The 21,619-nt window shown below is 31.9% G+C and overlaps 1 protein-coding gene across 3 annotated transcripts; it reads right to left on the bottom strand.

Annotated features, from left to right (window-relative positions):
- Positions 1–756: 756 nt before the first annotated feature.
- On the bottom strand, positions 757–21,582 carry LOC139522696 (large ribosomal subunit protein mL38-like). Of its 3 annotated transcripts, none has more exons than XM_071316164.1 (8): positions 21,385–21,582; positions 16,859–17,017; positions 15,387–15,595; positions 11,297–11,415; positions 6,665–6,823; positions 5,398–5,534; positions 4,452–4,539; positions 757–1,032 (listed from the first exon to the last, which is right to left on the bottom strand). In XM_071316164.1, exons 1-8 carry the CDS (start codon positions 21,521–21,523, stop codon positions 804–806), a joined length of 1,239 nt encoding a protein of 412 aa, XP_071172265.1. In that variant the 5' UTR covers positions 21,524–21,582; the 3' UTR covers positions 757–803. The 3 variants fall into 3 exon arrangements, with proteins under 3 accessions (XP_071172265.1, XP_071172263.1, XP_071172266.1); XM_071316162.1 differs by having other exon boundaries at positions 757–1,083; positions 21,385–21,559; XM_071316165.1 differs by lacking the exon at positions 757–1,032 and adding an exon at positions 1,107–1,186 and having other exon boundaries at positions 21,385–21,558.
- Positions 21,583–21,619: the final 37 nt, after the last annotated feature.

The following is a 21,619-nucleotide window of genomic DNA, read 5'->3' as shown; positions in this document are numbered from 1 at the left end:
ATTTAGTATTCTGCCAGGAAACATTACATTCACTCTGTGAATAAAGTTTTTAAATTTTAATAACTTTCTTTTGCTATCCTGGATTTGTACTCAACTTGGAAAGAAGTTTATGATCATAAGATAGTATTTTAAAAAAAAGAGGTAAATTTTGTAAAAATAAGACCCATTTTTCCGTAGTTTACTTATAAATGGACTTAGTTTTTCTGCCATGAAACATTACATTCACTCTTTGGTTAAAGTTTTAAAATTTTAATAACTTTTTTATTAAAACTATCCTGGATTTGTACCAAACTTGGACAGAAGCTTGTTTCTTATCATAAGATAGTATCCAGAAGTAAATTTTGTAAAAAAAAAATTACACTTTTTATGTATTTTACTTATAAATTGACTTTCTTCCATTTAACATTACATACAGTCTGCAGTTAAAGTTTTAAACATTTATTAGATTCATAAACTATCTAGGAATTTTACCAAACTTGGAAGCTTCTTACAATCAAAAGATAGTATCGAGAGGAATATTTTTATTGATTTTTTCCTCATTTTTGTTGAATCTGCTATTTACAGCAAAAGTAGGCGAGACACTGGGTTCAGTGGAACCCTTAAGAATTTTGTTGTTGTTAACTTTTCTCATTTTTCTGTAATCATTATGTCAGAGTTATTTCTTTGTCATCTTTTTAACTTTTCTTTCTTTAGGTCCCAAATCAATGTGTAATGTTTATATTTCTCCCACAAAAATATTATAAAATTTTCTTTCAGTTTTTGTTTATCTATTTTAATAAATTTCCAATGCTAAATTTCAATTGTCAAATAACTTTATCTTCAGAGTCATTCCAATGCATTTCTTTGAGGTATTTATGCCTTAGTTTAGGTCTTCTCCATGTTGGCTGTACACCAGATATTTGTTTATACTTAATCATATTTAACACAGGGTATTTCTGTTGAGGTGGAGGTTCAAACGGCTTTAAATCCTTCAGTCTGTCTTTCAGTACTTCTTCATTTAGATCTTTGATATCTCTGTACCTATCTAGGTATCTGTAAATAAAGAAACAACAATCTTTGATATCTCTGTACCTATCTAGGTATCTGTAATTAAAGAAACAACAATCTGTGATATCTCTGTACCTATCTAGGTATCTGTAATTAAAAGAAACAACAATCTGTGATATCTCTGTACCTATCTAGGTATCTGTAATTAAAAGAAACAACAAAATCACTAGGGTTTGCTGTTATTCTATGATCAGTTAATAATGGACATACTATGGTATACTGCTTCTGGTAAGTTCAGTCAGTGGATGTTTCATGATAACTAAAGTTTGATTACTTGAAAAGTTATACAACTTTAACGATGTTTGTTAATCTGTTTCAAAATAAAATTATTATTATTAATTATTATTAATAACAGGGTTTTTATAAAGACTGATAATAAATTCATAGTATATAAATAACAAAACTTTAAAACAGAACCAGATGCTCGGCAGGGCGTAGCTTATGCGTAGCTTTATACGACCGCAGAGGTTGAACCCTGAACGGTTGGGGCAAGTATGGACACAACATTCAAGCTGGATTCAGCTCTAAATTTGGATTGTGATTAAATAGTTGACACAGCATAGGTTTCTGACACAGAATGAATGTGTTCTAATGAACTTAAAATTTTTGTTTTCTCTTAGAGCAATTCACTATGCTGTTGAATATTAATCCTCTCAAAAAAATGTTTGAAGAAATTTTCTTTTTTATTGATGAAATTTCAAATGAGAAAACTTGAACCCAATTTTTTTAATCACATCCCCCTTTCCCTTATTCCAAAACTAATCTCAATTAAAATTTCTAATGGAGTTTGCACCAATAACTACTCATTTAAATACATCATAAAATATTAAGATGTAAAAAAACTGCTTGTTATCACTGAATGGTAAAGATTATTTTAATTTATCAGTTGGTAGTAAAAAGTGAATATACATTGTATATTGTATATAACAAAGATTTAAGTTGATTCTGGACAAAGAAAGATAACTCCAATTAAAAAAAAATCTTGCTATTGCACAATATTTTGCAATTAGATATTTCTTGCTTACTATTCTGGACAAAGAAAGATAACTCTAATTAAAAAAAAAATTGCTATTTCACAATATTGTGCAATTAGATATTTCTTGCCATTGCGCAATACTGTGCAATTGAAAAGACTTGCTATTGCACAATACTTAATATAATAATTTTAGATCCTGATTTGGACCAACTTGAAAACTTGGCCCATAATAAAAAATCTTAAGTACATTTTTGGATTCAGTATATCAAAGAACCCCAAGATTTCAATTTTTGTTAAAATCAGACTAAGTTTAATTTTGGACCCTTTGGACTTTAGTGTAGACCAATTTGAAAACAGGACCAAAAATGAAGAATCTACATACACAGTTAGATTTGGTATATCAAAGAACCCCATTTATTCAATTTTTGATGAAATCGAACAAAGTTTAATTTGGGACCCCGATTTGGACCAACTTGAAAACTGGGCCAATAATCAAGAATCTAAGTACATTTTAAGATTCAGCATATCAAAGAACCTAACTGATTCATTTTTTATCAAAATCAAACTAAGTTTCATTTTGGACCCTTTGGACCTTAATGTAGACCAATTTGAAAACGGGACCAAAAGTTAAGAATCTACATACACAGTCATGACAGTTAGATTCGGCATATCAAAGAACCCCAATTATTCAATTTTGATGAAATCAAACAAAGTTTAATTTTGGACCCTTTGGGCCCCTTATTATGTTAGGACCAAAACTCCCAAAATCAATACCAACCTTCCTTTTATGGTCATAAACCTTGTGTTTAAATTTCATAGATTTCTATTTACTTATACTAACGTTATGGTGCGAAAACCAAGAAAAATGCTTATTTGGGTCCCTTTTTGGCCCCTAATTCCTAAACTGTTGGGACCTAAACTCCCAAAATCAATACCAACCTTCCTTTTGTAGTCATTAACATTGTGTTTAAATTTCATTGATTTCTATTTACTTAAACTAAAGTTATTGTGCGAAAACCAAGAATAATGCTTATTTGGGCCCTTTTTTGGCCCCTAATTCCTAAACTGTTGAAACCAAAACTCCCAAAATCAATCCCAACCGTTCTTTTGTGGTCATAAACATTGTGTCAAAATTTCATAGATTTCTATTAACTTAAACTAAAGTTATAGTGCGAAAACCAAGAAAATGCTTATTTGGGCCCTTTTTGGCCCCTAATTCCTAAAATGTTGGGACCAAAACTCCCAAAATCAATACCAACCTTCCTTTTGTGGTCATAAACCTTGTGTTAAAATTTCATAGATTTCCATTCACTTTTACTAAAGTTAGAGTGCGAAAACTAAAAGTATTCGGACGACGACGACGACGCCAACGTGATAGCAATATACGACGAAAATTTTTTCAAATTTTGCGGTCGTATAAAAATGAAACAAGCATGTTCATGTTTTTGAAATATACTTAATTAAATTTGACAGGAAACCATTACCTCTACATTTTTCATACATTTAACCCCGACCCCTTTTTTCTTTCAAAAACAATGAAAAACCAGCATTATGACAGTATTGCATGGCAAGACAGAGTCCCCTACAAGTTAAAAATTAATTGTACTGGAACAAAATGCTAACTTAATCTATAACTTGTCATGGTATAAGCTATATAACAAATATCAAGTCAATCTTCAAGCATGACGAAAAAAAGTCATTTAAGTGTGGAAAACTTATTATTTAAGTGAATTTTCTAAGTCAAAGGACCATAACTCTGAACAAAATCATCAGAAAGAACCAAATTTAGAACTTGCTCTGTAACTGGTAATGATAAAACTATTATGCCAATTATCAAATCAATAGCTGCAAGCATGATTAAAAAAATATGTGGAAAACTGATTTGAGTGAATTTTCAAGTCCAAGGACCATAACTCTGTACAAAATCTTCACACAGAACAAAAATTGTAACTAGTACTTTATCTGTAACTTGTCAAAATAAAATAATATATTATATATTAAATCGGTGTATTCAAGTATGAAGAAAAAAGTTTAGAAAACTGATTTGCTGGACCTAAGGATGTACAGACTGACAGAAGGGTCCAAACCTACAGTCCCCTTCTACCTTGTTGATTGGGGACTAATAATAAGGATTTTAAAATTTATATGTAATTAAGTTATAAAGAGAAAAGTAGGGGTTAGCTGGCAGATCTTTTATAGGCACAACATGTATAAAACAAGAAGCTTATGAGTAAAAAAAAGTTTCTTTGCCACCAAAGATAATTGATTTAATACTTTTCTAAATCATATCAATCTGAAGAATATGAGTTTTCCTTAATGTTAAGCACACAATGTATGTTAGAGAGTCTTGGAATCTATAAATTGAACTATGGTTATCAATAAAAGTTACAAGATAGCTCTGACAGCTATATAACTTAAATGTACATACAAGTTAAATGGCTGGCGATGAGGATACCATTTCTGTAGGGGATGGTACGGAGGTGGATGTTTAAATTCAAATCTTGGTTCTTTCATGTCTGAAATAAATACAAACTACTGTGTGTTATAGATTCAATGATATTAGCAGAATGTTTCATCATTATTCAGTTGGAAGATTACAGTCTATGTTAACAGAAGTGTAAGCTGGACATGATAGACCAGAAAGATTGTTTCCAGGTATATCAAAATTTGTATAAATGATTATGGTTATATTAAATAATGAGTTTTATGGACAAAGTGGATGTTTCATAATACTTCAATGACGTCTTAAAATCAGAAGGCTGTAAATCATGGAACTTATCCACATTTAATCCCTCTACAATCTGTTAAATTTCTTTGTACACAATAATCTTGTAGTTTGCAAATATCTGGTGCAGCTCTATACCCGCTGTCACACCATGGCATGCACATCACAGTGTTTAAAAAATTATTGACTAACAAAAAAATAAATAAAAAGGAGTAAAAAAAATAAAATTTAAACCTAGCAAATTAGAAAACCATATTATATAATCTATAAATATTGCAACAATAATATGTCCATATATAGAATCAACCCAGAGCATTAACTACAAAATTTATCAACTTTTCTCCATGGTCAATGAAGGTGTTGAATATGACTTTCTCAAGGCTGTCAAGGAATGTAAAACCTTTGTAGAAATGTTGTGTTCCAAGTGAAATGATGATAAAGTTTGGAATGAGCTATACCAAACCGCTTTAAATATAACAGAGCCTTTTGACATTGTTGTGAGTGAGAGACAAACCACATCCAACCAGAACATCTAAACATTACTTTTGCTGAGTATCAGAAACTAAAGGAAAACCTACTACAACAACCAACTGCTGTATCCCACCACTTTTGAATTCCCCCCAAGTAGATCCCTATAAATTTTACCTACCTAAAATATTCCAAAATGTATCTCTAACTGACTCATCCCAATCACTTTGGAACATGTTTACACTGGCTGGAGTAAGGTCATCCTGTAAACTTCGATAGAACTCTAGTGTACTGAAGCTTCTGTCTTGTAATGATGTGCTTAAATTAGAAAGAATTTCAAAGGTGTCTGATGTCATGGATGTTATTTCTAAATAATATATAATGTTCTGGAACTCATTCAACATTGGTTCTTCATGTGATCATCATTTAATATTGTTTATGTTTCATTGCGTACATCACTTTATGTTCTCCAGTTTTAGGAGTTTTATAGAGGACAGTGTAGGAACCCGTGTTACTTTCCCCTCTCTTTTGAGTGACAAAAACTGCTCAGCAGGCCATGTGCACAACTGCAAGGAACATTCAGCGGACACGTCCAAAGGAACAATTTGTGGCTAACCACAGCGTGAGTTATCTTTTAAACATTACAAATTATGTCTATACATCAGTGATGAACTGTTTTAATATATTTTCCTATGTTATAAAGAAACTATGAACATTAAACCGTTCAAACTGTTCGTATCTGTGATTACACAATTTAATTCAGACCGAACCCGAAGTGTGCAAGAATATTCATCTTTTTATTATTATAAAGAACATTAACAGCTTTATAAATCTACGAACTGTTTATCCATATTTTTAATGGACTTTTATTATCATTGAACACATTGTAAAATTGTATTTATATTTGTATTTTCAGTTTTTCACCGTTTGGAATTGGTAGTGAAATAAAAGTCAGCTCCTGATTATTTTATCTTTACATAACCCAGTCATCTTGGTTAAACTTGCTGGTCCGGCCAGTACATGATTAAATGTTCTGTATTGTAATAGGGTTCTAATAAACAGCTGCACCCTGACCTCATGATACACCCGTCCTGTTTTCAAAGAATAAAATTTTATAACTTCTCAATGTCATATAAGAAATTTAAGAAAAACTAAAGAGAGGTTATAAATCAGTCACTAATTTGCATTCATACCACATCTCATTATTTTATATTGGACTATGTGAATACTAAATAGAAAAGTATATCATCCCAAATATAGTAGACATATTGCTTATAGTATCTGAGATATGGAAATGACCGTGAAAACTAAACCTTATTCACTGATCCATGAAATAAGTTTGAGGTCATATAAAAACTGTCTGACAGCAACAATAACTACATATCTTTTTATTCTCATAGCTACAGCAGAACAATGTATCATTAGATCTAATAAATGTCATAATTTACCAATTCTCTGGTCTTCTGTCTTTACTAAAATCTATTTTTCTGTTTTGTTTATACAACACAAAAACATATCTATGGTAACCAGTGCCATGAACAGGAAAAGGTGGTAAATAATTACAGAGTTCTTCTCCTTTATTTAAATCATTTCCTGGTATATTGCCTCTGAAATGAAAAAAATAATCATATAATATTTATATTAGTGACTGAAATGGGGGAAAAAATTAACATTACTTATAGCAAGTTATTGGAATCAGTCAAGATTTTTCAGATTGATAATTACTAAACAGACATCAACCAATGATCAATGATTGCTAAAAGGACAGTAATCAACAATCAATGATTGCTAAACAGACATCAACCTATAAACAATGATTACTAAACAGACATCAACCTATAATCAATGATTGCTAAATTATCATCAATTGACAATCAATGATTGCGATTGAACATAAACCGACAATCAATGATTGCTAAACTGACATCAACCAACAATCAATGATTGCTTAAGTGACATCAACCAATAATCAATGATTACTAAATGGACATTAATCGACATCAATGATTGCTAAATGGACATTAATCGACATCAATGATTGCTAAATGGACATCAACCAACGATCAATGATTGCTAAAATGGACATCAACTGACAATCAATGATTGCTAAATGGACATCAATCGACAATTAATGGTTGTTAAATAGACATCAACTGACAATCAATGATTGCTAAATGGACATCAATCGACAATTAATGCTTGTTAAATAGACATCAACTGACAATCAATGATTGCTAAATGGACATCAATTGACAATTAATGCTTGTTAAATAGACATCAACTGACAATCAATGATTGCTAAATGGACATCAATTGACAATTAATGCTTGTTAAATAGACATCAACTGACAATCAATGATTGCTAAATGGACATCAATCGACAATTAATGCTTGTTAAATAGACATCAACTGACAATCAATGATTGCTAAATGGACATCAATTGACAATTAATGCTTGTTAAATAGACATCAACTGACAATCAATGATTGCTAAATGGACATCAATCGACAATTAATGCTTGTTAAATAGACATCAACTGACAATCAATGATTGCAATTGAATATGAACCAACAATCAATGTTTTAACACTGACTGGTGTAAGGCATGTATTCATGTATTCAAATGTTATATTTACACTGGTTGATGTAAAGCATTGGAATACATGTATCTGCCTTACATGAGCCAGTGTTAATAAAACATAGGATAACATTTATCTGCCTTACATGCGTCAGTGTAAATAAAACATAGGATAACATTTATCTGCCTTACATGCGTCAGTGTAAATAAAACATAGGATAACATTTATCTGCCTTACATGCGTCAGTGTAAATAAAACATAGGATAACATTTATCTGCCTTACATGAGCCAGTGTAAATAAAACATAGGATAACATTTATCTGCCTTACATGAGCCAGTGTAAATATAACATAGGAATACATGTACCTGCCTTACATGAGCCAGTGTTAATATAACAATGAAATACTTTTATCTACCTTACATGAGCCAGTGTAAATATAACATAGGAATACATTTATCTACCTTACATGAGCCAGTGTTAATATAACATAGGAATACATTTACCTGCCTTACATGAGCCAGTGTAAATATAACATAGGAATACATTTATCTGCCTTACATGAGCCAGTGTAAATATAACATAGGAATACATTTATCAGCCTTACATGAGCCAGTGTAAATATAACATAGGAATACATTTATCTGCCTTACATGAGCCAGTGTAAATATAACATAGGAATACATTTATCTGCCTTACATGAGCCAGTGTAAATATAACATAGGAATACATTTATCAGCCTTACATGAGCCAGTGTAAATATAACATAGGAATACATTTATCTGCCTTACATAAGCCAGTGTTAATATAACATAGGAATACATGTATCAGCCTAATGAGCCAGTGTAAATATAACATAGGAATACATGTATCAGCCTTACATGAGCCTGTGTTAATATAACATAGGAATACATTTATCAGCCTTACATGAGCCTGTGTTAATATAACATAGGAATACATTTATCTGCCTTACATAAGCCAGTGTTAATATAACATAGGAATACATGTATCTGCCATACATGAGCCAGTGTAAATATAACATAGTAATACATGTATCAGCCTTACATGAGCCAGTGTAAATATAACATAGGAATATATTTATCAGCCTTACATGAGCCAGTGTAAATATAACATAGGAATACATGAATCTGCCTTACATGAGCCAGTGTAAATATAACATAGGAATACATTTATCTGCCTTACATAAGCCAGTGTTAATATAACATAGGAATACATGTATCTGCCATACATGAGCCAGTGTAAATATAACATAGGAATACATGTATCAGCCTTACATGAGCCAGTGTAAATATAACATAGGAATATATTTATCAGCCTTACATGAGCCTGTGTTAATATAACATAGGAATACATTTATCTGCCTTACATAAGCCAGTGTTAATATAACATAGGAATACATTTATCTGCCTTACATGAGCCAGTGTAAATATAACATAGGATAACATTTATCTGCCTTACATGAGCCAGTGTAAATATAACATAGAAATACATGTATCTGCCTTACATGAGCTAGTGTAAATATAACATAGAAATACATGTATCTGCCTTACATGAGCCAGTGTAAATATAACATAGGAATACATGTATCAGCCTTACATGAGCCAGTGTAAATATAACATAGAAATACATGTATCTGCCTTACATGAGCCAGTGTAAATATTACATAGGAATACATTTATCTGCCTTACATGAGCCAGTGTAAATATAAAATAGGAATACATTTACCTGCCTTACATGAGCCAGTGTAAATATAAAATAGGAATACATTTATCAGCCTTACATGAGCCTGTGTTAATATAAAATAGGAATACATTTACCTGCCTTACATGAGCCAGTGTAAATATAACATAGGATAACATTTATCTGCCTTACATGAGTCAGTGTTAATATAACATAGGAATACATTTATCTGCCTTACATGAGCCAGTGTTAATATAACATAGGAATACATTTATCTGTCTTACATGAGCCAGTGTTAATATAACATAGGAATACATTTATCTGCCTTACATGAGCCAGTGTAAATATAAAATAGGAATACATTTACCTGCCTTACATGAGCCAGTGTAAATATAAAATAGGAATACATTTATCAGCCTTACATGAGCCTGTGTTAATATAACATAGGATAACATTCATCTGCCTTACATGAGCCTGTGTAAATATAACATAGGAATACATGTATCTGCCTTACATGAGCCAGTGTTAATATAACATAGGATAACATTCATCTGCCTTACATGAGCCTGTGTAAATATAACATAGGAATACATGTATCTGCCATACATGAGCCAGTGTAAATATAACATAGGAATACATGTATCAGCCTTACATGAGCCAGTGCAAATATAAAATAGGAATACATTCATCTGCCTTACATGAGCCAGTGTAAATAAAACATAGGAATACATTTATCAGCCTTACATGAGCCTGTGTTAATATAACATAGGAATACATTTATCTGCCTTACATAAGCCAGTGTTAATATGACATAGGAATACATGTATCTGCCATACATGAGCCAGTGTAAATATAACATAGGAATACATGTATCAGCCTTACATGAGCCAGTGTAAATATAACATTAGAATACATTCATCTGCCTTACATGAGCCAGTGTAAATAAAACATAGGAATACATTTATCAGCCTTACATGAGCCTGTGTTAATATAACATAGGAATACATTTATCAGCCTTACATGAGCCTGTGTAAATATAACATAGGATAACATTCATCTGCCTTACATGAGTCAGTGTAAATATAACATAGGATAACATTCATCAGCCTTACATGAGCCAGTGTTAATATAACATAGGAATACATTTATCAGCCTTACATGAGCCAGTGTTAATATAACATAAGATAACATTTATCTGCCTTACATGAGCCTGTGTTAATATAACATAGGAATACATGTATCTGTCTTACATGAGCCAGTGTAAATATAACATAGGAATACATTTATCTGCCTTACATGAGCCAGTGTTAATATAACATAGGAATACATTTATCAGCCTTACATGAGCCTGTGTTAATATAACATAGGAATACATGTATCTGTCTTACATGAGCCAGTGTAAATATAACATAGGAATACATTTATCAGCCTTACATGAGCCTGTGTTAATATAACATAGGAATACATTTATCAGCCTTACATGAGCCATTGTAAATATAACATAGGAATACATTTATCTGCCTTACATGAGCCTGTGTTAATATAACATAGGAATACATTTATCAGCCTTACATGAGCCTGTGTTAATATAACACAGGAATACATGAATCTGTCTTACATGAGCCAGTGTAAATATAACATTAGAATATATTTATCAGCCTTACATGAGCCAGTGTTAATATAACATAGGAATACATTTATCTGCCTTACATGAGCCAGTGTAAATATAACATAGGATAACATTCATCTGCCATACATGAGCCCGTGTAAATATAACATAGGAATACATTTATCTGCCTTACATGAGCCAGTGTAAATACTCCATGTTGTTATCCTGTAAATGACTGTCTGGCGCTGTCATAGCAATTGTCCACCAGGTGTCAGGGTCAGCTGTATATTCAACGTAAGGTTTGGATTTTACCTGTTAATTAAAGAAATTATAATAAACTAAGTAATTGGTATAAATATAGAAATGTTAAACAATAAACTGTCTGGATCTGATGTGTTAAAAGTCTTTTTCAACTGATTGTTCTCGTTTGTTCTTATGTTGTACTGTAACACCAGTCCTTTCAAACATGTCAGACATTCCAAATATTTATTGGTCTAATGATCTGGACTGATTATGTCCCAGGTGATACTGTATTGTGAGGGCTAAAACATAGACAGTGACACTGACTCCTAATTTTAAGAGGGGATTTGATAATGGGACTGAGCCTGAACTTTTAATCCTAATACATTGTGTAATAGGAATTACTGATTCTCTAGGACTGATGAAATTCTACTTCCATAATTATGATAAATAAAATTCATGTGCTCAGTATACGTACTAGAAAGTAAAGTCTCTGGCTTTTGGCAATTCTTTTTAAATAAAGAATCAAAGTAAAGTAAAGTCTGCACTCACATTTTCAACTTGAGAATTTATGAAAAAACTAGATTTGTCAAAGCGACACAAATGGCCGTTGAAAAAACTGCAATTTCAACATGTTCAATAACACATGTGGACACAAAATCTGTATAACTGTGATTTTCAACAATTTATCAAAGTCCAAAGCCTGTAATTTCACCAAAAAATTAGCGGAGCCAATAACACATGTGGACAAAATCTGTAAAACTGTGATTTACAATAATTTATCAAAGTCCAAAACCTGTAATTTCAGCAAAAATTAGCGGAGCAAAACAAAACTTAAACTTGATCTGTAACTCATCCTGAGTAACTCACATACCAAAAATCAGCCCTATATCTGAAAGCGTTTAGAAAAAAAGTCTGTATAATTGTGATTTTCAACAATTTATTAAAGTCCAAAGCCTGTAATTTCAGCAAAAATTAGCGGAGCAGAACGAAACTTAAACTTGATCTGTAACTCATCATGGTTAACTCATATACCAACCAAATGCTCCACAGGGTGCAGCTTTATACGACTGCAGAGTTCGAACCCTGAACATTGGGGCAAGTATATATGGACACAACAATTAAGCTTGATACAGCTCTGAATTTGGATTGTGATTAAATAGTTGACACAACACAGGTTTCTGACAAATAATGAATGTGGTCCAAGAACTTAAACTTAAAAACTTAAAATTTTAAATTGGACCTTAATATAGACCAATTTGAAAACAGAACCAATAATAAGGATCTTCATTCATAGATTCGGCATATCAATGAACCCCAATTATTCAATTTTTGATGAAATCGAACAAAGTTTAATTTTGGATCCTTTAGGCCCCTTATTCCTAAACTGTTGGGACCAAAACTCCAAAAATCAATCCCAACCTTCCTTTTATGGTCAAAAACCTTGTGTTTAAATTTCATAGATTTCTGTTTACGTTAAACTAAAGTTATTGTGCGAAAACCAAGAAAAATGCTTATTTGGGCCCCTTTTTGGCCCCTAATTCCTAAACTGTTGGGACCTCAACTCCCAAAATCAATCCCAACTTTCCTTATGTGGTCATATACCTTGTGTTTAAGTTTCATTGATTTCTATTTACTTATACTAAAGTAAGTGTGCAAAAACCAAGAATAATGCTTATTTGGGCCCTTTTTTGGCCCTTAATTCCTAAACTGTTGGAACTAAAACTCCCAAAATCAATCCCAAGTTTCCTTTTGTGGTCATAAACCTTGTGTCTAAATTTCATAGATTTCTGTTTACTTAAACTAAAGTTATTGTGCGAAAACCAAGAAAATGCTTATTTGGGCCCTTTTTTGGCCCCTAGTTCCTAAACTGTTAGGACCAAAACTCCCAAAATCAATCCAAACCTTCGTTTTGTGGTCATAAACCTTGTGTGTAAATTTCATAGATTTTTGTTTACTTAAACTAAAGTTATTGTACGAAAACCAAGAAAATGCTTATTTTAGCCCTTTTTTGGCCCCTAGTTCCTAAACTGTTAGGACCAAAACTCCCAAAATCAATCCCAACTTTCCTTTTGTGGTCATAAACCTTGTGTCAAAATTTCATAGATTTCTGTTCACTTAAACTAAAGTTATTGTGCGAAAACCAAGAAAATGCTTATTTGGGCCCTTTTTTGGCCCCTAGTTCCTAAACTGTTAGGACCAAAACTCCCAAAAATCAATCCCAACCTTCCTTTTGTGGTCATAAACCTTGTGTGTAAATTTCATAGATTTCTATTTACTTATACTAAAGTTATAGTGCGAAAACCAAATGTCTGCGGACGACGACGACGACAACGTGATACCAATATAAGACCAAAAAATTTTCAATTTTTGTGGTCGTATAAAAATCAGCCCATTATCTGAAGGCGTTTAGAAAAAAACTCTGTATAATGGTTTGTTGAGGAATGACGGAATTTCGGAATTACGGAATTTCAGAATTGCGGGATTTCGGACAAGGGTAAAACTATATGACACTGACAACTTCACTGCATGGTGCCGCCATAAAAATAAGCAGAAATACAAATAGCACATGGAATCTAAAAAATTAATACTTATTAGATATCACAAGAATATGACTAAAAAAAAAAACAGTTTCATTCTCTTGTAAAATACTGCTAACTATATCCATTGCATTAATGATGTTAAAGTTTGAAGGATTTTAAGCTAAAACAAAACACATGCATGAAATACCAACAACTTGTTACAACATGTACAACAGAGCTAATAAACAATTACGTTTTATAGTATATACATCATTAAGCAAAGCTGGTTCATTAACTGGTTAACTCATTTACTTTTCCATCCTTTAAATAACAAGAGTTCACATGCTGAAATGTCTGGCCTTCTTTACCAATTATTGATATTATGTTGATAGTCCTACACAAGAGTGGACACACTGACATGTCTCGACTTCTATACCAATCATTGATATTATGTTGATAGTCCTACACAAGAGTGGACACACTGAAATCATTTTAATGTCTGGCCTTCTTTACCAATCATTGATATTATGTTGATAGTCCTACACAAGAGTGGACACACTGAAATGTCTGGCCTTTGTCAAAATTTTGACTGGCGCATAAAAATCTTAACTTTTTTTTCAAGTAGTCACTTAACCATGAAAAGGAGGTCAATGATATTGGACATGTGACTGATGGAAACTCGTAACATGAGGCATCCATATACAAAGTGTGAAGCATCCAGTCTTCCACCTTCTAAAATACAAAGCTTTTAAGAAGTTAGCTAACGCCGCCTCAGCCACCGGATCACCATCCCTATGTCGAGCTTTCTGCGACAAAAGTCACAGGCTCGACAAAAAACTGAGCCCAGTATATGTTCTGCAATGTTATGAAAAGAAACCAGAAATTCAATTTGAACCGTTTACGTTTGATATCATTTTTATCAGTTAATATTGAATTTTGAAATAAAATTGCAGATTAATACGGAACAGTTAAATTATTAGTTTCCAAAAATGTCTTTGTTTCATAATATGATGCAGACATCACACTATTATACAAACTTGATACAGATCATGTCTATAAATCAGTGTCAAGATTATGAATAGAAGTTATAAAATTGCAAAGGATACTAAAAAATTCCTGGAAACATGGGAAACCTTTTATGTTTAGGCGTGACCATCCAGTGGTATTTGATTTGAGAAGTTTGAAAAGAAAGAGTGCAGAAACAGCTATTTCACAATTTTTCCGTTTTTAAAGAATTTAACTCAAAAATGGTAAATTCAAACTTGATCTGTGTTCGGTGGTAAGCATTGTGTATTTATAAGTGTCATTAAATGTGGTTCAGGCAAGGTCAATTGCAAGTTACACTGTTACTGCCAATTCCGCAATTTTTACCAATTATAAAGTAACATATGAATATACTGCAAAATTTGCAATTTTTCAAATTATAAAGTAATGTAACTCAAGAATTGTAAAATGTAACTCAGCATGTACATGATGTAGGATCACTTTGTCTGGCTTCAGGATATAAGCATGAACACCTACCTCAGATGGTTTTAGTCTGTTTCCGATATGAACTTTAGATACATATTCCTCATCAAAATCGTAACTTATGTCCATATTGACACACTGATAAAACATAGCATTGTCAAATAAGTCTCTATATATCCCATAATGTTCTGCTAAGGACTTCCAGTGAAATCTTTGCATTTCCTGTGTGTAGATTTTCTTCACTTCTTCTAATGGGACGTTTACTGAAGTATAAAATAATAGTGATTCTCCCTTAATAATCTTATAAAGTTAACCTATAAATTACAGGCTGTAATATCCAACTAACATTTAAATATTATGGATTCATTTATCTTCGTGGGTAACAACTTTCATTGTTTAAGGAAAACTTGCATATTTGTGAATATTTAATGTTGTGTTTATTCTAGCAGCTCTTTCTAACTCTAACTTAAATGTTCTTGTTCTAGTAGCTCTTTATAACTATAACTGACATGTTCTTGTTCTAGTAGTTCTTTCTAAGTCTGTTCATGTTCTAGCATCTCTTTCTAACTCTAACTTACATGTTCTTGTTCTAGCATCTCTTTCTAAGTCTGTTCTTGTTCTAACAGCTCTTTCTAACTCTAACTTAAATGTTCTTGTTCTAGCATCTCTTTCTAACTCTAATTTACATGTTCTTGTTCTGTTCTTGTTCAAGCATCTCTTTCTAACTCTATCTTACATGTTCTTGATCTAGCAGCTCTTTCTAAGTCTGTTCTTGTTCTAGCAGTTCTTTATTACTCTAACTTACATGTTCTTGTTCTAGCAGCTCTTTCTAATCATTTTCTTGTTCTAGCAGTTCTTTCTTACTCTAACTTACATGTTCTTGTTCTAGCATCTCTTTCTAACTGTAACTTACATATTCTTGTTCGAGCAGCTCTTTCTAACTACAACCTATATATGTTCTTGTTCTAGCAGCTCTTTATAAGTCTGTTCTTGTTCTAGCATCTCTTCCTAAGTCTAACTAAAATGTTCTTGTTGTAGCAGCTCTTTCTAAGTCTAACTAACATGTTCTTGTTCTAGCAGCTCTTTCTAAGTCTAACAAACATGTTCTTGTTCTACCAGTTCTTTTTAACTATACATGTATAACTTACATGTTCATGTTCTAGCAGCTCTTTCTACGTTTAACTTAAATATTCTTGTTCTAGCATCTCTTTCTAAGTCTAACTAACATATTCTTGTTCTAGCTGCTTTTTCCAAGTATGTTCTTCTTCTAACAGCTCTTTCTTTGTCTAACTTACATGTTCTTGTTCTAGCAGTTCTTTCTAAGTGTAACTTACATGTTCTTGTTCTAGCAGCTCTTTCTAACTATAACTTACACATAAACATGATAAACTTACAACTTCTTGTTCCTGTAGATTATTGTTATATTTAACTTTCAAAATTAAACTAATATGTTCTTGTTCTAGCAGTTCTTTATTACTCTAACTTACATGTTCTTGTTCTAGCATTTCTTTCTAACTCTTACTTACATGTTCTTGTTCTAGCAGCTCTTTCTAAGTCTAGTTCTTTTTCTGCTATGGACTCTTTCAATTGGTGTTTGATCTTTTTTCTTTCTGTTCTGTCAAATTTGGTGACTGGAAATCCAATGTTAATCACTTTGTCTAACTCTGGATCTGTCTGTTTCATTTCTACAACAGAATTCAAAGAATTTATCATTTAAATCTGAACACTTGATTTGTAAACAGTATATAAAATGTAAAAACCCAAACCATCTTTATTTGGAATCAATGGCCCTCCATACATAAATTTGGAAGTCAATGAAATGCCATTTAATTTGAAATGTATGCATGTTTCCTCAATCATACACTATTGATTGTCATGTTTCTCACTTTTAATGTTCATTTTGAGCTCTAATAGGAACGTCGAAAAATTGAAATCTGACAAAATTAGGTTTTTTGGAAGGATGGGCTTACCTTCCAGTTCTAAAACACGAATTAGGAGGCCTGAAACTTTGACAAATAGTGTTAACCAGAAGTCATATAAATACTGATCATGTTTATTATCATATACGCCTAGGCAACAACTACTTTCGGTTGCAGGTCCAGTTAAAGTAAAAAATCTGAAAAAATCAGATTTAAAAAAATTTGTGGTGCAAATGACCCGGTGTACCCAGATTAGTGTCACTCCTACTTTACAACTGTTGTGATAAATGTGTTAACTGGGGTACATTGACTCCATTCTACATGCAAACTACAGTTGGATGCATATATTAGCATCCCTCAGACTTCCTGGTCGAGAAAAGAACTTATATATCATATATCTAGTGGATGCCAGGTCTTAAAACTTTCCAAACAGCACAGATAAGTCTGTGCACAAGAGTATTTTTTTAGGTGAAAATATGTCATATTTGTCCATTTTTTATTAAGAACCTTAAAGCCTAAAAAAGGTCAAAATAATACTTGTAGCAACTTAGTATCGAATTTATTATAAACAGATAAACGAAACACCGCAATAACTTTTAATAGGGCCAAATAAAATAGTATATGTGGTTCCAGTTACATCTGAACAAAAGTTAGGGTAGGTAGGAAAGGATTTTTTTTAATTTTTTTAATTTTAAATTTCTTTTTACATTGAGTTTATGGAAGCATCATTCTAACTTTAACAGAGTTTAATGAAAAATGACAATAAAATCTTTAGGGTAGGCTATTTTTAAGACGAAAAAGTAGGGATGGTAGGGTTACTGGAACCACAAATATATTTTTATTTGGCCTAGGCATGATAGGTGTCGCTTTGAATTGATACCAATTTGACTTTTTCTATAGTGCCGTTTGGATGCCTTCCAGTATATATACGCTTCAACTTGGCTCTACTGTTCCTATAACTGCTAAAAAGCAGTTTATATATTGTGAAGTCATCTGTTCTCGTTAGAAATAAGTTCTCGATAGCAATGCCTGTCGTTAAAATATATGTATTTCGTGAAATGGCACATGTTTTCTATTTGTCGGTTTATTAAGGACAGAACAAAAACTCGCTTCTAGCAAGTAATAATTTCAACATTTCAAGTTTTCAGACAGGGTACAACAAAAGAAATCATACCTGTCAACTTACTCGTATCCTTCGGGTGTGACCCAAGATTTTTAAGAATCTGAGAAGTCACCTGGGACACCCGCTGGACTGTTAAATAACCTGAGAATTCTGAAAATGACCCGTTTTCACAAGGATTCTTGGGCCTTCAGACTCATCTCTTTTGAAATACACGCAAATTCATTGTTCTTCCATGAACAGGAAGTTCAACTAGATGTATAAAGAGTCAGATTAAATGACCCATTAAGTACATGGCTTCACTTGACAGCTTTGGTGTCAAACACACTGTTAATTAACACCAATGACCTAAGCTTTGATCGTAAATAACATGTGTATATCGAAATTGTTTCACAACCAATTCGAGTTAATTCCCCCTTTATGTCACCCACGGTGGGTCAACTCCCTATTATTAGGTATACAGGGATGTGCCAAAAATATGGGTCATAATTTTGCGAGATTTTATATAAAAATGACCCTCCTTTTTAATGACATCCTATATTAAAATGCATTTACGTTTGATAACTATTGATTTGGGGTATGATCTACATATCATCAAGGAATTGTATATTTAAATATACAATTCCTTGATATCATATGTAAATATGCTATTGAGAATCATACATTAAGTCAATTATTATATTAAATAAAATGAATTCATTTGAAAGTTCACCTTTCAAACAAAGTGCTTTCAAATAAGTTCCCAAATGAACCCCGGTGAGTTAGTGCTTATATAAGCATGGGTCAAGTTAAATATTGTATATAAGTATAAGTCTTTCTTTCTTAAATATTTATATAACTATAGGTACTGAATTTCAGTGAATGTTATATATAAAATGGTTTTATTTTTGAACTATCAATTCTAAGTTTACTTTCCACAGCATTCACTGAGAGTCATGGAGTGAGAGAAGGTATATCACTTTTATCTTATCACCGTTAATTCTGGGAGGAACCCCATTTCTAATTCTTTAAATATTAATTTCCTTTGGGTCCGTGGGCATGACTCCTTTCTGTACACACTCCTCTGTTAAAATTGAGATCGTTCTTAATATAATACATTTGAAATACGACGTTTATCAACAACTAACAAGTTAATTTTTCTTGACGAGTCGTATTGTATTTCGATTTTAACGGAAAATACTTCCGGAAGGGAGACAACTCGAAACGATAATATGGACGACTCCATTTCTGCTGAAGAGGTGTTATAGGTAAAAACTACATTTATTTTAATTTAAATGATGCATATGATTTAAAATTATTATATATTATATAAAGGTTGAGGATGAACACGGATGCGGCCACTTTCATCAGTCAGGGGACTTACTCAAATTAGTGATTTTTAAATCACTTATTTGAGTAGCAAATTTGAGGTTTTGTCACAAATTGGGATTTTGTAGTTTTTTCAAAATTTTAAACACAATAGGTTTAAATAATATATTTTAATTAGTAAAATTAAAAAACAAATAAACTTTTTGCTTCTTTTAAGTAGCAAGGTTTATGCCTTTGATGCTATCATTTAGCTGAAAATTCTATTTTAGTTGAAAAAATGCTATAATAATGGCTTAACATAATGAACTGATACTATCTTAAAAGATTTTTCCCAGCAGCATGAGCAGTGGGAGTATTTTTCCTGTGATGTTCAAGGTTTCATCTTTCAGATTATGTAATAAAATTCTACTGTTCGCGATAAAAATTTCACTGTTCGGGGGTGTTGAAATTAGTGGGGGTTATTAAAAGAATGATACTTAAAGAAGTGATTTTTGTGTCATTATCCTAGATTCAGTACAAGGTCATCACCTGAAATGACCTGGTCATCCTAGACAACACAGATGTTGGTTCTGATAAGTTTAGAAACATAATTAGTCCCTGGATCATTAGTATTCTATATTTAAAGCTACAATAAAATTAAATCACTTCTTCTAGTGATTAATTTGTACTACTTAAATATATGATTATTAAAGAAAGACAACTCTAACTTCCAACCTTTATGGAAATAATGTTACTTTATTGTTTGTTAAAAATGTTGTACTTACATACCCCATGTGGGGGCTTTAGTGAAATAAAATGTCTTATTATGTCTTATGTCTTATGTCTTATGTTACTTGAATCAGTGATTTAGAAAATCACTTATTTAAGTAAGTCCCCTGACTGTTCATTTTTGACAAAAACCGTCTGAAAAGTGACGTTTTTTAGCATGTTTGATAGATTTTTCATATTTAAGCTTGAATCAGGGCGGTTTTAATGACTAAATCAGTTAAAATCTTTCACATAAACTGATCGAAACAATTGAAATAGACACTTAAGTGTTTAAAAAATGTCCAAAAACTTTCGTTAGATGAACCTGAAATTTGAGGCCAAAATCGGCCCTTATGAAAACACTAAATATAAATACTGCTTAATTCTGATTTTCCGTGTTGTTAAAAACACGCATATAGGTCAAGGGAAATATCAAACATGAAGATTATGAGAAGAACATTACAGTAAACGGTTGTTTATGTTCAATCCTTTTGCTTGTTTTTACTTTTTAAAGTAAGATAATCCTAAGAATCTGAGATCTTGCTGAATGTTAGAATAAAACGGTTGACGTGAGGGAATGCAACCCTGAGTCAACAGTAAAAGTCTACAGATTGCTTGAAAGCAATCGTATCCCAAAAATGAATATATGCAATAAAAAGAATATTTCAAAATATATTTAAACAATTGTCAAAAAATTATTTGTGACTTTTTGTCCTAGATCAAATTTGTGACTTTATTTCTTGAATGACGTCTTGCACAAAATGTCAAAAATTGAAATTGAGCACAACAGATGTTTTGAGCTTTCTTGTTTTACGCAAGAGAAATCGTGAGGATAAGGGGAAATAATTACACGCATCTACTAAATTGATACAATCAACTTTGAGCACATTAATATTTTGAAGAACTGGGAAAAAGTAAGTTACACTATCGAAAACCGATTAACACTAGGATAATTTACCAGTAATTCGTTGTGCATGTGTTTTTTCTTCTTCGGGTTCAATCTTTCTCGGCCAATACATCTTCGTTCTGACTTGTTGTCGATCAACTGTAATAACATTTTGCAGAAAACTTTTTAATCTCTTCATTGCTTGCGACATTTTTGTAGAATATAACCTCCCTTGTTTTTAGGCGTGTTTGACTTTTATCTCAGGTTCACCTAATCACCGAAAAACAAAACTAATGGGTGCACCAAT

The sequence above is a fragment of the Mytilus edulis genome, chromosome 5 (assembly GCF_963676685.1).
Source record: "Mytilus edulis chromosome 5, xbMytEdul2.2, whole genome shotgun sequence".
NCBI classification, from domain to species: domain Eukaryota; kingdom Metazoa; phylum Mollusca; class Bivalvia; order Mytilida; family Mytilidae; genus Mytilus; species Mytilus edulis.
The sequence above is the reverse complement of the archived record's forward strand: the minus strand, read 5'-3'. Positions and strand labels throughout refer to the sequence as shown.